The sequence below is a fragment of the Triturus cristatus genome, chromosome 2_2 (genome assembly GCF_964204655.1).
Source record: "Triturus cristatus chromosome 2_2, aTriCri1.1, whole genome shotgun sequence".
NCBI classification, from domain to species: Eukaryota; Metazoa; Chordata; class Amphibia; order Caudata; family Salamandridae; genus Triturus; species Triturus cristatus.
The window spans coordinates 752,386,027-752,404,103 of record NC_140582.1 but is presented as its reverse complement, the minus strand read 5'-3'; the positions used below and the strand labels follow the sequence as shown (position 1 = coordinate 752,404,103).

At 45.2% G+C, this 18,077-nt stretch overlaps 1 protein-coding gene across 2 annotated transcripts in view; it reads right to left on the bottom strand.

Moving 5' to 3' along the window:
• Positions 1 to 18,077, bottom strand: part of FGL1 (fibrinogen like 1) — a 360,978-nt gene that overhangs the window by 3,501 nt on the left and 339,400 nt on the right. For both annotated transcript variants that reach the window (XM_085641997.1, XM_085641998.1), the window contains one exon: positions 15,943 to 16,130. In XM_085641997.1, coding sequence (XP_085498123.1) covers positions 15,943 to 16,130 — 188 coding nt within the window. The remainder of the gene's footprint in view (positions 1 to 15,942; positions 16,131 to 18,077) is intronic.

Sequence of the window (18,077 nt, the reverse complement as noted above, 5' to 3'; positions counted from 1 at the left end):
AATTAGCTAAATCATCTGATTTTATTGGATACTCTCAAAATTTGAGTTACTGTAACAAATATACATCATTCAAACATTGCTCAAATACCTGGGTGTTCTCTAGGCTTTGAACACTAGTTAGTAGGGTCTTCCCAGTATAGAGAACACAATCTTCATGAGAGATTTTTCAAAGAGAATGTCTGCTGTTAGCGAAAAGCATCATTCCTTTAATCTTATAACAAATTCTCCTTTTCATCTGCCAAAGCTTAAAATAAGGGAACAGCTTCTAGAAAACTGTATTAACTGGTTTGACTCTTCAGCAACTTTAATATTTGTCAAAATACAACCCAACAAGTAAAAATCAACACGTCACTATGGTGCATAAAATCTTAAAATCTAGCCTGGCAAATTTGGTAGTGCTCTAGCCCTAGCACTGCATGTAAGGATACAAAAAAATAGAGAGTAAATGAGACTCAATTGTTAGAAAATATTACCTTTATATATTATTTAAAAAAAATATCTAAAACAAAAGAAAATATGTTTTACTTTAGTTGCCTTCTTGAAACTAGTTTATTATAACTAGCTTTTCTATTCAGCAAGAATATAATAAATAGGCGAAGATAATCTAGAAATCACTTTGGTTAAAAAAACATCTTATAATGATTAACCATATAGTCTCAATGAGGATTTTGAGTTGCATCATTAATAAATATATAATTTGTTCTGTAATTACCTGTGAGTTGCCCTGAGGAACCAATTTAGAAACTGGAACAGTGCTGAAAATGTTGGCAGCTACATTCAGTTAAAATCATTCAGTCTTTTTTTTAAAAATCAACATGGTTTACTCTTGATCTCGCTGATGCTACATTTCTTCACATTCGAGGTCAAACTGAAATTATGTTTTTGCTTCGATCTGAAGCCAAACTTGAATATATGTGGCAGCTGTGCTGTTAGTGCATGCTATTGTATGTCCATAGGATCGCTAGTGGTGCCAATTCTGGATAACCTCAGGACTCAGAGCATCATTAGTGGTCTTATCTGTTTTGATTCTTGACCATGTTTGATACAGTAAATCACTTCATTTTGTGAGACTCTTTGTAAGCCATTGACATTAAGGGCATAATGCTTGACTGCTAAAATAAAATATATTTTTTCTGTAGTATTCATGCCAGCGTTTCACTATACATTTTGCCTTTGAGATGTGGTGTACCACATGGCTCTGCTGTATTGTTATAATTCGTTTTTAATGTACACCTTCTTCCAATAGTGACAGTGAAATAGTAGTTTTGGGGTTTCACTCTTGAAAACTATGCAGGCGATGACCTTGTACGTAATGAATTTTAGCAATTGATACTTGAATAAGTGTCAGTAATTAAAACTCAAGCCACCTAAAACAGAAGTTCTTTTGGTGGGATCCCATCCATAGTTTTGGAATTCATTGGGCTATGCCCGACACCTCAGAAGCAAGTGAAGTACCTGTTCTTTTCAATGGGGATCTGCACTTCAAGGCACAAACTCCAGCTGAGAAAAAATAGACTTTTTTTTACATCTTGTCTCTTAGAAGTCAATTTTTATGCCTGGCCTATCCCTGACATTTAATGATAACACGTGTTCTTTCAAGACTTGAGTATGCGAAAAGGACATCTCTCTTGATTTTTAATTACTTGGCTGTCCACATACAAATGTTTCTGAGTGTGATTCACAAGGGTAAACTAATACATTTGTGTAATGTCATTATTTTTTGGTATTCAAAAACTGTGAGTTTAATTTTACTAAAATAATGTTGCGACTGCAGAGTAGTCGGAGAAGAAAACTCTGCACATAAAAAGATAGGACAAGCCTATATTTTTACTTGCGGAGTTCTCCGTCAAACTGCGGAGTCTCTGCTGTCGTAAAATTACTATTACTCAAATGAAACTCAAAAAGTGTAAGTTTACCTTTGTGAATTAGGCCTTCAATGTGCAGAAGTACGCTTGGTTTTGAGTCTATCACCCTTGATCGGGTTTCAGAAGGCCTACCCTTGCTGCTGTGGTTCCCAGTTGCTCTGTGGGAGGTACTGTTGGGTTGTATGTACAAAGCATGGCTCTCTGCGCCTTTTGTGGCCTTAGGGAACTTCCACCGCCGTGGGGTTCCAGAACGGGAGGTGCAGAAGAGAAACGGTTAGTCCTGTGGTTGAACGATCCTGCTGTTCGTTGCTCCTGTCTTGTTGGCAATAAATATACATAAGAAACTTACCTGCTGTCTTCTTTTCACTGGCGATGAGTTTCCTGTTGCTATCAAGATGTTCACGCGTGCAGATCCTGCAGCATCTTCTACGTGAACCTGCCTTTAGCCGACGACCCGGAGCAGCGAACCTGATTGAAGTCGTCGGAGCAGTGAATTTATGGAAATTGTCCTGCTGGCACACGCTTGAATCCTCGCCTTATTTAGAGGTACTGTGTTGTTTTTGTGGGAGGCCCCGCATCCCGCTGTCACCGCAGGCCCCGGCGCGTGCTTCCTGGACTTTGCCTGACATTCCTCTTCCACCATTGGTCCCACGTGCGTTGGCCACGCACGTCAGGTACGTCTCCATCAGCCATTATGAGCCTCGCATTCTCCAATTCTATGTCAGGACCGGAGGCTCCGATTATGCTTCTCATTTTCTTTACTGAAAATCTCAGCAGCCAATCAGAAAGAAGAAAAACACAACAAGTACTACAATACCCATAAACCTAGAGGGTATCACGTCATAACCATAGAGTATTCCCCTATAAATGCATCACAAGAGAATACCACTTCCTCTTTCTTTGCTGCTCCGCAGCCAGTTAAGTACTTTCACCTTTTTTCTCATGCATTTTGTCATTAATATTGCTTTCTTAATTATTGTGCCTTGTGGTTACGGCGCGCGCTGCTCGCCTTGCTGTTATTCCTGTTTTCACACACTTCAGCAGTCTCCGCCTCTTTCCCTGCGCTCCTTCCCACATCTGCCCAGTGTCGCGGTTGCCTTGGGAGCGTGTCTCTCCCCTCCCGCTTACGGGCGCTTTCGCCCGTTTAGCTTGCAAAGTGGAGTGGGAGCAGGGGGAGTGAGGACGCGCGCGCATTGCAAGCGCAGTCCTTCTTCTGGCTTGTTTTGGTCGTCCGCGCATGCGCGGCGGCCATATTTCCATATTTCACAATTTCTGGCGTTTTTCTCCTCACAGCACCGGTGTTTTGAGCGCAGGGGCAGCGCTTAAGTGCTCTATACCCACAAACTTGCCAGTTCTTTCTCCCCAGTGACGTCCAAGTCCACCAGAGGGCTTGGGCTGTATAATTTGCATAGGCTTTGCCTAGAGTGGCATTATTTGGCAAGCCCTCCCTCCACATTTTAACAAAATTTGCGTATTTTCACATTGGAATTTCCTCATTCCTATGTGGTTTGGCTTGCCTAGGGTTTGGCCACTCCCCTTATTCATCACTGTCCTTATTAATTTTCCAGTTTGATACCTCGGACAGTGCATATTACTCCTTTACTCCTCCTGTGGGTAGATTTGGTCACTTTTTAGTGCTTACAATGTCCGAATATTACTACGATGAGGCGGACTATTTTGAGGAGGAACCCTCTGAGTCTTTGGAGTATGAGCTCGTCGAAGCTCTTGATGTGGGAGTTCAGCACTCCGTTAATAAAGCAATGGTCAGGGCTATTACGCCCTTGAAGCGCCATTTATGCAACTATGCCTTACAACAGGGGTGGCTTCCAGCCTCTTCGCCCCGCACTTCTTCTGGGGTAAAACGCAAGAACCCACATTCTTCAGATTTTGCGAAACTCGCTAAAACCATGGCTTCAGACTATTCTTATGGCTCTACGTCCAAAATTACTCCTTCTAGCTCCCCCCCCGGAGATGATGGTAATACCTCCTCTGGTACTTCGTCGGAGTCCGAGTCTTCTCCTCCTCCAGCAAAGAAATCACGCAAGGAGCGATTTGTGGACGCCCCCTCGCACCCCTCTTTATTGACCTTTGAGCCTTCTACCATTATTCGTCCGAACTCTTCCTCATGGCTCCCCTCAGATGAAGTCGCGACCTACGTCCATTCCCACTTACGTCAACCTTTTGACAAGGATGTTAGAGCACATTTGCGCTCTGAATGTCCACGCCCAGACCTGGCAGACAAGATAGCGGATTCTCCTGATGTGGATCCTTCCATGCTTACATATCTTAAAAAATATACTAAGGATCCGAAGAGAGGTTTGGATCGGGCATGGAGATCCCGCCAAGATAAGTTGCTGGATTTATCCGGCCCCCTCACAAAGATTTTGGACTTGGGTTATATTGCCAAAGCCTCAGGGCAAATTATCAACCCTGATGATTTAATTGGTTGGGCCCAACGGGCAATATGTTTCCTAGGCAATGCAAACTGTGCCATGTCCAGTGAGCGCCGTCGCTCTGTCCTTTTAAAGCTTGATCCCAAACTGGCTGAATTGTCTTCCTCGGAGTCCGGCCCTTTGGCCCAGGGTCTCCTTTTTGGTCAACCCTTTTTGAAAGAATTGACTAAGTTTGTCGCGACCTTCAGTGGTCTGGATAAGGCACAAGGCTCTTTAAAGCGGGCTTTCCGCCCGGTTTTTGGAAGGGCCGGACGATACAGGGGGCGGTCGTTCGGCCGAGGTTTCCAAAGAGGCGCTCAACGAGGCTACGATCCTCACCGTGGAAAATATCAGGAGTCCACTTCGTCCGCCAATTTCTACCCCACACGAGGATCCCAAAACTCCAGCAGAAAAGGACGTTTTGGAGGCAACCAAGGAGGTCACCGCGATGCCACTCCTTCAGGTGAGCTTGATTCCCTTTTCAGAGGTTCTCTTGGGGGGCCGTCTCCAGTTTTTTCTCCACAAATGGCAAGAGATCTCGCAGGATGCGTGGATCCTGGATACGGTGCAAGGATACAGAATAGAATTTCTTCATTCCCCCTCTCAGAGTCTTGCCCCCCGTCCGATGGTTTTTTCCCATCTAGATCGGGTCTTCATTTCCAGCGAGATAGATTCGCTTCTCCAAAAAGGGGCCATAGAGCTGACGGTTCGTCATCCTCAGGGTTTTGTCAGCAACGTCTTCCTAGTTCAGAAGAAGGGGGGTGGATCCAGGCTTGTTTTAAATCTCAAGGACTTCAATGGATGGGTCGTATATCGTCATTTCAAGATGGAGGGGATCCATCTTCTTGGCGATCTTCTTCAGGAAGGGGACTGGATGGTCCGTCTAGACCTGAAGGATGCTTATCTGTCAGTTCCCATCTTCGGACCTCATCGTCGTTTTCTCCAATTCCAATGGCAGGGTCAATGGTACGAGTACAAAGTCCTTCCTTTCGGCCTCTCGTCAGCCCCTTGGTGCTTCACGAAGCTTCTGAGGCCTGTGGTCGAGTTTCTTCGGGCCAGGGGCGTTCGCCTCATTATTTATCTGGACGACATCCTCCTCATGGGTCAATGTCCTCGTCTTCTTTTACAACATCTTGCCTGGACCACGGATCTCTTGCAGAATCTAGGATTCTTGATCAACCCTCAAAAGTCAATGTTGACTCCATCTCAGTCGGTGGAGTTTCTGGGCTTTCTTGTCAACTCCCTATCTTGTCAACTCCTCTTACCCCAACAGAAGATCAGATCGATCAAGAGAGAGTTGAGGTTGATTTTGAACAAGCAGACTGTGTCCTTGAGGTCTGTAGCCCGGGTTGTAGGGTTGTTAGCTTCTTCTATACAAGCGATTTTTCCGGGTCCTCTTCATTACCGAGCGCTTCAACGCCTCAAAATCTGCCATCTCCAGAAAGGCCTCAAATATTCCGATCAGATTCCTCTTTCAGAGGAGGCGAGGTGGGAGATGTTATGGTGGCTGGAACATATGGAATCTTGGAACGGTCGGCCCCTTTTCGGCACCACTCCGGAAGTAGTGATCGAACCCGACGCCAGTCGGTGGGGTTGGGGAGCCCGATGCGGTCAAGTGTCGACGGGCGGCCGTTGGTCTCCGGAAGAATTGAATCTTCACATCAATTGTCTGGAGCTATTAGCGGGCTCCTTTGCGATTCGTTGTCTCTCTCCCCGCCAGCCAAATTGTTGCATCCTTCTCCGCATGGACAATGTGTCGGCGGTTCAGTATGTCAACAAGCTGGGGGGGACTCGGTCACGTCTTCTGGCAGAAATTGCCAAGGACTTTTGGCACTTTTGCCTTCAGAACAGTCTTTTTGTAGTGGCGGAGTATCTTCCAGGGTGCAGCAACCAAGTTGCGGATTGGAATTCCAGACATCTCCGAGATTTCAGCGATTGGCGGCTTCACCCTCAAATATTCCGATGGTTGGACAGGTTATGGGGCCCTTGCAAGATCGATCTGTTTGCCTCACGACTCAACAAACAACTTCTGGACTTTTTCAGCTGGCGTTCGGACCCGGAGGCTCTGGCCACAGATGCTTTTCTGCAAGTGTGGCCTCCAGTGATGTGTTATGCGTTCCCTCCGTTTCTAATGATCCCCAGGGTACTGGCCAGAACCAAATGTTATTGCTCAGACTTGATTCTGATCACTCCTCTTTGGAGGGCACAAGCATGGTTCCCGGTACTTCTCGAAATGCTATGTGCAGTTCCGGATCTTCTTCCCCTTCGTTGGAATCTGTTGCTAGACCCTCTCCAATCTCTGCATCCGTTGATAACATCAGGTCAACTACGGCTGGTCGCTTGGCGAATTTCGGGGATCGTTGGAAAGTCCCTGGCCTTTCGGGAGACGCTACCAGATTTATCAATGAGGCTTGGTCGCCCAACACACACAAACGTTATGCTTCAGCATGGAAACGATGGTGTGATTGGTGCTCTTCACGGGATTTGGATCCCTCTGCAGCAGATGTCTCCTTGGTAGTGAACTTCTTAGCGTCCTTAGCCGCTTCAGGTCTTGCTTATCGTACTGTTAATAATTTTCGATCGGCCATCTCGGCAGGTCACGTGGCCCTTGAGGGCAAACCTATTGGGGATCATCCTTTGGTGTGTAAATTACTTAGGGGTATCTGGTTGGTAAATCCTCCGTGTCCTCGATATTCCGAGCTCTGGGATGTCTCCATTGTACTTCGTTTCTTGGATTCCTGGCCTGTCAATCAGAGTTTATCTCGCAAACAGGTTTCTGCCAAACTAGCGATGCTACTTTGTTTGGTATCTTGTAAACGCGTATCTGATATTCGCGCTCTCGATCTAGCGGGTCGTAGTTTTTCCCCTGAAAAGGTTACTTTTTTGGTCACCAGACGCACAAAAACTAACACCAATTCTGTCACATATCCTGCGTTTCCTGACAATCCCAAACTATGTGTGGTACAATGTATCCGAGATTATGAGGTAAGTACTGCAGGTTTTCGTCAGGATTTGACTGGTCAATTGTTGATTGCTCTCCAGAAACCTTTTCGTCCAGTGACCCCAGCTACACTGGCACGTTGGGTGCGTTGGCTCATGAGCGAAGCTGGTATTGATGTTTCCAAATTTGGTGCTCATTCTGTGCGTGGTGCTATGGCATCCAAGGCTTTTTCTAAGGGTGTCACTTTAGTGGACATTATGAAGACTGCTGATTGGTCCTCTGAATCTACTTTTAAAACTTTCTATTATAAACCTATTGTAAATGTTGCATCTGTTGTGGTGGCACAGCTTTGAACAAGCATAATCGGAGCCTCCGGTCCTGACATAGAATTAAAAATTTGCGAACATTCGTGACAAGAATTTTCAATTCTATTAAGGACACGGAGGCGAGGATTATCCCACCCATACTCAGTATTGTACTGTTTGATTTGCACTGTTTTATTATGCAATGTATATTTATGCTCATGTTTCTTCCCCCCCTTTTTTGCTATATTCCTTCTTGGGACTATGGTATTACGGCTTTATATTTCTATTTCCAGGTTCTGATCTCAAGTGAGCTCTGCTGCCTTTTTCATCCTAAAGAAGGATCTTCGTCGTCTTCCAGAACATGCTGTTCCTTTGAAGTTGTCTTCACATTCGTTGCTGCCTTTGGCCCTTGGATTCCTTTGGTTGAATGGACTTTTCCAGTTTCCTCGCATTCCAGACTGTGACTATATTTTGCCTTAACTTTTCACACAAAGAAAGAGGAAGTGGTATTCTCTTGTGATGCATTTATAGGGGACTACTCTATGGTTATGATGTGATACCCTCTAGGTTTATGGGTATTGTAGTACTTGTTGTGTTTTTCTTCTTTCTGATTGGCTGCTGAGATTTTCAGTAAAGAAAATGAGAAGCATAATCCTCGCCTCCGTGTCCTTAATAGAATTGAAAATTCTTGTCACGAATGTTCGCAAATGTTTTAATCCTAGACAATGCGTACGCACACGCATTGCCATTTGTTACCTGATTTTGTGTACTTCAACGTATCGTACCTTCACGCACGCAATAACGGCAGACATATTGTGTTCCTCCTGGTTTTACTTGTCTTTAGCTTCACCATTTCGTGCACATTTACGCACAGTGAAAAGAAGACAGCAGGTCAAAGCTTTTTTTATCACCAACATGACCTTTATGTTTCCAACAGAACATCGGCCACCATGTTCCATTTCGCCATCTACATTAATCCATCTCACTATTCTAGGTCTTTACATAAGCCTAGAACACTCGGGCATAGCAAACATCATTCTATGGCCATTCCCCCATCTATCAATTATGCTGATGCTGACCCTGCATACAAGCACTACTAAAAGTGAAAAAAAACTTTCTGGAAGCTCTACAGAATGTGCTTGTTTACAAAATAAAATCCTTTCTTGCTTTACAGCTTCACTATATTATAAGTGCCCTCGGGAAATTTAGCATTAGTGCTCTTTACACAATACAATTAAATAATTCTAGCCCTATTCCTTTGTTTACATTCCTCCTTTACCTTTACTGCCACCCGACGTTCTCCAATCCTCCATCTTCCTTTTTCTTTATTTTCATTCACTGGGAGTGTAAGGCGTGAGGAGCGCCCACTGATCTAACGCATTACTCTCCTTAGGTACCTGGCATCTTGCACGGCCAGCGCTATCTTACTGAACTCGTGTTTGTTGTAAACACGGTGATTTTGTTTTAAAGCATTTTTATCTCAATCTGTTTTAAAATCTTTTAACAGTCACTTCCGCTATATTCTTGCTACCTTTGCACTTCAGTTTGTTAATCGTTTGCTGCTAGAATAACAGAGCCAGCGTTTTAAAGGCTCTCTTTGCTGCTCTCACATTGCAATTGTTTTTACTCACCTTTTCCCTTGTGTTCCCCGTCTCCGCTTCCCCGGTCCGACGCCGGCATTTTCGCCGTTCGATCGGAGGGAAGCGGACACTCCCCCTCATTTGCGTAGCCTGCCTCCCGGATTAACTCGAATTCCGGTTGGAGGCGGAGCCTATTTTCTCCCCCGCGCCTGGCCAGCTACTTAGTTCGTGCTGGGCTGGACGCGCAGCGGAGTGTAAGGTGTGAGGAGCGCCCACTGATCTAACGCATTACTCTCCTTAGGTACCTGGCATCTTGCGCGGCCAGCGCCAGCGCTATCTTACTGAACTCGTGTTTGTTGTAAACACTGTGATTTTGTTTTAAAGCATTTTTATCTCAATCTGTTTTAAAATCTTTTAACAGTTACTTCCGCTATATTCTTGCTACCTTTGCACTTCAGTTTGTTAATCATTTGCTGCTAGAATAACAGAGCCAGCGTTTTAAAGGCTCCCTCTGCTGCTCTCACATTGCAATTTTTTTTACTCACCTTTTCCCTTGTGTTCCCTGTCTCCGCTTCCCCGGTCCGACGCCGGAAGTTTCGCCGTTCGATCGGAGGGAAGCGGACACTCCCCCTCATTTGCGTAGCCTGCCTCCCGGATTACCTCGACTTCCGGTTGGAGGCAGAGCCTATTTTCTCCCTCGCGCCCGGCCAGCTACTTAGTTCATGCTGGGCCGGACGCGCAGCGGGCACGCCAGAGGCAAGCCCGTCTGCGCCCGTCCGCGCCAAGTCCGAGACAGGGACAGGAATTCATGCACAAATTCATGCCAGGAGCATTTACACAGCTGAGGCCTTAAGAATCCTCAATGTTAAGATTAACTGCACGTGCCAGATCCCATCGGAGGATATCAGGGGGGCCTGTTCTTGCTACCTTTGTAAAACCACTCTGCACACAGTGCTTCCAACCCCAGGCTTTAGTCCCACCTCTATAATCAGACCCAATATACTTATTAAGGGGGGGACTAATTAACGCAAGATCGCTGAGTAAGCACTGCCAAGACGTCAGGGATCTTATCATAGACCAACAGCTTGATCTGCTTTTTATTACCGAGACATGGCTGAAAGACTGGTGTAACCCTGACCTAGCAGTCGCCCTCCCACCTGATTACACAATCCATAGGAGAGACAGAATAAATGGTAGAGGAGGCGGCTTAGCCATAATCTTACGGGACACCTTTCATTGCACTAGTATGAACCTTGATACCATCGAGGGAGTAGAAAGCTGTTTCCGCCTCTCCTTAAATGCCTCCCTGTCCTTCTCGGGCGTTTTAAGCTACCGCCCACCGGGACACTGTACCGCCTTTCTTGATTCACTTGGGGATGGATTGAGTCATCTCCTGCTCAGATATGCTAACTTCACCCTACTTGGTGATTTTAATCTCTACCTTGAAGACAGGACTGACTCAAGAGCAGATAACTTTCTTCAAATCACAGAACTGCTTACTCTGACTCAACTCGTAGAGGGTCCAACACATCAAGCAGGCCATACTTTAGATGGGGTCTGTTCCAACTTCGCCCCACTCTCAGTTGGCCCCCCTCTCCCCCTGATCTGGTCGGACCATTTCTTCGTCCCCCTTACCCTTACAATCCCTCAGACGAGCCTCGCTCATAGGCCATCCCCTCTGCCCCGATACGGACGGAGATGGGCAAAATTAGCTGAAAACCCAAGACTAGCTACCATTGCCCAATCCCTAATCCCAACACTAACAGGAAACACCAGGGAGGACTCGCACCGGTTCAACTCCTGGCTCACTTTAACGTGCAACGAGCTTTCCCCTCTGGAAGGACCGGATAAGCACAAAAAACCTAAAATAGTAAATAAACCCTGGTTCACACCCACCCTTGCTCAAGCTCAACTAATATGTAAGCAAAAAGAGCGTAAATGGCGGAAAACATACAACTCTGAGGATAGAGCAGCCTACAAAAATGGCAGAAGGCTCTACCATCAGCAGATCAAACACGCTAAGAAAGAGCACTTTACCAAGAACATTTTGGAAGCTAACCAAAATCAAAAAGCTATTTTTCAGTGGTAAAGTCCTTCATGGACCCCAAAGCACTACTGAAAGAGAATCTCTGTGATGATATTTCAGTATTTTTCGATGAAAAAATAAGGAAAATTCAGAAAGACTTCCCCCCTGACAAATCACAAGATCCTGATAGAGGTTCCGAGCCTGCACCTACGTACTCTATTAGGACCTTTAAGCAAGTTTCTTTAGAACAAACCTATGAGGCCATAAGAACTTGCAAATCAGGCTCACCTCTAGATGCTTGCCCTCCACTGATTCTTCATAAAATTATAGATACAGTTAATCCCATCATTAATCAGATAGTGAATTCTTCCTTCAGCACAGCCATCGTCCCGGACGAGTGGAAGCTCGCGCTGGTAAAACCGCCGAAGAAGAAACAAAATATTGATTCCTCCGTAATTTCTAATCTCTGGCCTATCTCTTTACTTCCACTGCTCGGCAAGATAACAGAGAAATTTGTTCATAAAGAACTGTCCAAATTTTTGGAGGAGAACAATATTCTTCATCCTCAACAATCCGGTTTTCGCCCCAAACACTCCACTGAATCAGCACTACTGGAAATAACTGATGCACTAAAAACCATAGCCGACAATGGCAAGAAAGCGGTCCTCATCCTTCTTGATTTGTCGGCTGCGTTCGATACCATCTCCCACAATATACTTCTGAAATGACTTGAACGTAGCGGCATCTCAGGTTCTGCCCTAAACTGGATTAAATCCTTTCTTTCCAGCCGTAGACAAGCAGTTGCCTTAGGTACCTTTATTTCAACTGAGCGTAATATTACAACTGGCATCCCACAGGGCTCAACTTTGAGCCCGCTGTTGTTTAATGTCTACATGACCCCTCTCATCCACCTAATAAGATCCTTCGACATTGAAGTCACGTCCTACGCCAATGACACCCAATTGATCCTTTCCCTAGACAACAATTCACCCGCGTCTGAACTCACCTTCAAACACTGCCTCACCGCAATCATCCACTGGATGAGAGAGAACCATCTGAGATGCAATACGGACAAAACTGAGATTCTCCCCATAGGGAAAAATGTCCAATTCCAATCTGACAAATGATGGCCAGATGGGACAACACCCCCCTGACACAGTCAAGGTAGCAAAAAACTTGGGTGTAAAATTTGACTCCGCACTCACCTTCCCCCACGCCATGGCAGTACCAGGGACCTGCTTCAGCCTCATTAAATCCTTAAAAAAATTCTTTGACCTTATCCCCCTTACAGCCAGGAAATCAGTGGCAGTAGCCCTGATCCTCTCGCGTCTGGACTACTGCAATAGTCTATTAGCAGGCACCAACAAATCCAACCTAAAAAGGCTGCAGGTTGTCCAGCATGCCACAGCTCGACTCGTTTTGAAGCTCTCTAGAAGATCCTCAGCTTCTGCAGCCCTACAAGCCCTTCATTGGCTCTCTGTACGTAAAAGAGTTCTCTTTAAAATCCTTCTCATTACTTTCAGAGCCAAACACAAAATTGGACCCAAGTACCTCTCCGCAAGATTCACCTTATACACCACAACTCGAAACCTCAGGTCCTCCACAGCCACCCTCCTTTAAATATAAAACTAAAGGCGGTCGAACAGTGGCCGTCCTAGGATCCAAGCGGTACAAAAGGGGGTGGTGATGGACGGAGCATCAGAACTAATCAAACACTCACACCCAGTCAACAGATCTGGGTTTGATCCATCACCGTTCTTTAGCCCACTCTGCCACCCCAGCTAAGACATGGCCATATGCATATCAGTCTGACCCTGTGCCTCATGGGAACAGTCCAGCCCGAACTGCCAAGCCATGCCTTCCCTGGACCGGAAACAAGCTTCCTAGGACCGGTTTCTGGCATTTCAGCCGTCTTCAGCCAGGCTTGCTTGAATCCAGTGGCAAAGTGAGCAAGGGACTCACGTCTGAGCATACCCTGCCAACTTATGGCGAACAAAGCGGTACAAAAGGGGGTGGTGATGGACGGAGCATCAGAACCAATCAAACACTCACACCCAGTCAACAGATCTGGGTTTGATCCATCACCGTACCTCTCCGCAAGATTCACCTTATGCACCACAACTCGAAACTTCAGGTCCTCCACCGCCAACTATCTTAAGCCACCCTCCTTTAAATATAAAACTAAAGGCGGTCGAACAGTGGCCGTCCTAGGATCCAAAGCATGGAACCTACTACCACCCCACTTGCGGTCACTTGAGACGGAGACACTTTTCAGGAAGGCACTGAAGACCTGGGTATTTGCAGCCCCAGAGGAACTATGCCTCTCCCTCATCTAGGAAAGCCAGTACCCCTCCCTTCCCCTTACCTCCAACCCTCCACAGCGCCAGGATGCTCCTCGCGGAGTGACAGCCCGCGCTTTATAAGAGCCAACTTACATTACATTACATTACTCACTGTTTCATTCCATTTTTTAGGTCTCGCCTGACCCAGCGCATGCGCTGGTCTGGCGAGACATTTTGTGAGAGCTCCAAAAAGTGCTACCAGGCCAGCCTAGACCTACAGTGCATGTGCGCGGGCGCGTGCGTCGTGCTTTACCGCTTTGATGTTTGATCGCGATCACTTTCGCGGACGTACGGCTGCTTTGATGTTCTCCGTGAGGCTTCAATAGATTGCAGCAGTTAAAACAAGCATTGGCATAGCCAATCGGTCACTTATAAGGTCCCAAAGGCGAGACCTATTGGCTATGCCAATGCTTGTTTTAAATCAAATTGGTTCAACCATCCTGTGTAGCTCTGTGCAGATAGGCAGCCAGTGATCTAAAATGTTCTCCGTCTTTGTTGACAAGTGTATACAGTGCCCCCTATTTTCATTATGCTTCGGACGCTGGAGCCTGTCTGTTTCTCAGTTCCCCTGACCACCTGTTTCCCTCAGCAGGAGGAAGAGATGCGGCCTAACGGCCTGAGCTTCCGACTTTGAATCTGGGGAGCCGAGTTCACGTCTTGTCGTCCGCTCCACATCCTGTGGTCCTAGGCAAATCACTTAACCTCCCTGTGTGTAAAAAACAATCTGACCCTATGTAGTGCAATCTGGTGCTCATGTAAAGCAACCTGATGCCTTTGGGCTAAGTACGCGCTATATAAAACTGTAAAAAAAACACAACCCAGGAGGCATGTATTTTGCTGGAGTCCATCTTGGTTCATGTGCCAAATGTGTCTGTATGGCCACGAGAATCGAACCCAAGTTATTGAGCATTTCAGGACAGGCTGCAAGCGCAAAAAGCTTTGCAGCCTCTTCATGCAACTGCACTGATTGCCCTGCAGGAGTGGTGGGAGAATGGACTAGGTGGCATATGGGATAATGCTGTATGAGTTTACATACTATCACTTTACATATCACCACAAGAAACCCAGATGTACAGAAGCAGGCGCATAGTCAAAGCAGCCCTCAGGAGGTGCACTGACAGTGGGTCATTTAAAAGGTGGTGTACTATTAGTGCGACTCCTGACAGCTGTCCTCTGCAGGGAGTAAATGGGGTCCCATGGACCCTCTCAGATATCCCCTTACAGGCGGGTGCAGTCACTGACTGCACCCGCCTGCAAGGGGATCTCTATTACCCTGTAAAAGTGCAGGCAGCTGTTACCTGCACTGTGAAAACATTGTGCATCTGCCCCGTGTTTTCACAAGAATGCGCTGCCCCCAGGGCAGCGCGATTTTGCGGCAGCCTTGGGGGCAGTGCATACATCATAATAGGGCACATTGTGATTGTTTGCGCAAGTCGTAAATTTTAAAAGGTGCGCCAGGCGCAAATAATCACAATGCATAATACGGCCCCAGATAGCCAAGTAGCAGCTTCAACCCCAATTGATCTCCATGGGTCCTTTTGGCCCATGGCAATAGTCAGCATATTCACCAGCCGTGGCTCCTCCACTATGCCAGAGGAGCGTCAACCCCCCCCACCACCCAAGACCCTCAAAAGTTGAAAAAAAGATTATTAAAAAAGGTTTATTATCGTTTTATCTTTCAAGTTTTACGGGTCGAGTCTTGGAGGCGGGGCAATGGGGATGATAGTCAAGGAGGGGGAGTGGTTGCACTCCTATCAGAGCGCCTGTGGGTTTGGCCAACTGTCTTAGGACGGCCAAACTGATATGCGCACGGAGCTGTCTCCATCCCGAGCTGCGTTGCCAGGTTAGAAACAGCAGGCACATGCTCCCAGTCTCCCTGGGAGCATACATCCAGGCCACTCAGGCCAATCATAACGCTGCTCTCATGCAGCATGAGAGCAGTGTCAGGATTGGGTGTAGGGGACTCTGGGAGCCTGTGTGGAGCCAGAAAGGAGCAGAAGAGACGCAATGCGACATGAAGTAATTATTTTCTTTTTTTATGTATTTTCGTCATCATTGATTACCCCCAGCCTCTCCACTCTGCCGTGACACCGGCCTCTACTGATATTTACACATTAAATGTTCTCTTTCAGTAGGGTTTGTGAAAACATGTGGAGCCTAAGCTAAACAGCGCGAGCACAAAGGAGAGAGAGAGAGAAACAGAGAGAGAGGACATAGCTTTCATTTTAAATCTCAGCTTAAGTTTCAACAGGAAAGGCAGAATGACTATGTTAATTCAGAGGTTTTTTAATTGTAGTACAGTCCCTAACTTTCAAAAGTACGCAGATAGCATTGGAGCTGAGCTGTTAGTTAATTAACACAGCTAAGGAGCTAAGCAATGGCTGCCCATGTAAAAAGACACACCAAGGGTGACAGCTTATTAAACAAGGAAAAGGGTACAAAAGCAATAACCTGTTAAACCACCAGCCGCTGTTCTCCTCTTCAGCACAGTTGCCTTCATAGTTATCGTTATCCTTGTCCTTTGTACTGAATTTCATCTCCTTGTGGCTGGCCCACCATTCCATCTCTGGGTTAAAGCTGCCCGCAAGAGAGTCTCCTGCTGTTCCAGAGTAGTCGCCAAAAGTTATCTGGTATGAGCTCTGAAGGGAAGGTGAGCAAACATATAATGTTAAAATCATTGCAGAGGTATTACAAATGATTCACATTTCAGGAAAACTGTTTGGCATGAGAAGAAGCACTTGCGGGTGAGATCTGGAAAACACATGCACTCTACTGGAGTTCTTAAACAAACAAAAAAAGTAGTTCCCTCAAAGTGAATAGTGGAAGAATACATATCAACCAATCACAAGTATGGTAAAGAGGTTATGCTCCAGAGACAGGACAAATATAAGATAGACAAGATGGGACAAGGAAAGCCATCAAATAACAAGCAAGCAAATAAGAGTCACAATAAAGTCAACCAATGATAATGAATTGGTGGGCTGTAATCACACTGTAAATTCTTGATAGGTCTCAGATTGCACTGTATCGAAACATGTAGAAGTAACTTGAATAGTAGATGAAAGATCACTACCAAAAATGACTCTTAGATAGTGTACAGAGGTTGAAGGTATAGGAGAATTACACAACTCCGTTGGTCACCAGTCAGAAGTCCATATTGCAGGAGGTGTGCCAGTTCATTTTAAGTTAGTTAGTGCTCATGCAAGAGGCCAAGCCATCATATACACTTGAAATCTGGATTGAGCCTGACTAATGTGCTCTTTGATCAACACAATCATTTGGGTGTCAGCATTAGACATCAAAGTGTTCCAAAAGACTTTATTAGTAAAGCAAAAGGAATGATGCAAACATGAAAAGTCATGGTATTAAATGACGACCCATGTGTGACCCCACACAGGAGAGGTGTGAAGGATGGCTAAAAACGGAAGAAGCTGATTACCCTCAAGCTTTTCAATAAGACATTGCTTAAGCTATGATAGAGCCTACTCCAAATACCCTGTTGCTACAGACTAAGGCAGAGAACCTCATGAGACACAGTCTCAAAGGCGCTACTAAGAAGAAGATGTTCATATCAATAATGGTAAAACAAATCTGGTGCAATGAGTATCATTCATGGCCTGTTTTGCTTCGGCTTGATAGTCATCTTGTAGAGGAGAGAAATCTGTGCAAAAGTATATATCCCAATATTTCTAACTTTTCTATCAAGAGGACATTCTATTTGTAGCTGGAATTTGAGAATCCTCATCTGAAATTTCAGCATGTTGCTCTTCTTACAGTGCCAAATGCCAGAAAGCACTAACCATGCGGTGATGATTGTCTCTGCACTTCTCCATATCCACAATCAAGTACACAGTAACATATGTTGGTTAAACTCGGACCAAAGGAAAGGAAAATTGCAGAAAAGCGAAAAAGAGAGTCTGGATGTCACCACGTTGACTCTATGGTGGCCAGCTAAAGACATGAATAATATCTTTAGTACCTAATCACTTTACTGAATTCACTATTGCTTTCTATGAAAATTATGTACCTTACAAATATCTCTGTTGGGGACATCTAAAGACAAGAATAATATCTTTAGTACCTAATCACTTTACTAAGTTCACTATTGCTTTCTATGAAAATTATGTACCTTACAAATATCTCTGTTGGGGACATCTAAAGACAAGAATAATATCTTTAGTACCTAATCACTTTACTGAGTTCACTATTGCCTTCTGTGAAAATTATGTACCTTACAAATATCTCTGTTGTGGCCATCTAAAGACAAGAATAATATCTTCAGTACCTAATCACTTTACTGAGTTCACTATTGCTTTGTATGAAAAATATGTGCCTTACAAATATCTCTGTGATTTAGTCTCTCTCTTTGGAAGTGGAACGTTATGTTCCTGCAAATTGGAACATAAGAAATAACAATTTAATTATTGCTATTGTAACCCTTGTCATAAGTAAACTTTCTTCTATAACAAAGGATCTACCTTCTTATTTGTGAGTACACACTCTCTGGTCTTGTTATATACATTTAAGGTAGTCTTTTACAAGTTATAATATAACAAACATTCATCAGAACCACATAAATTACATTG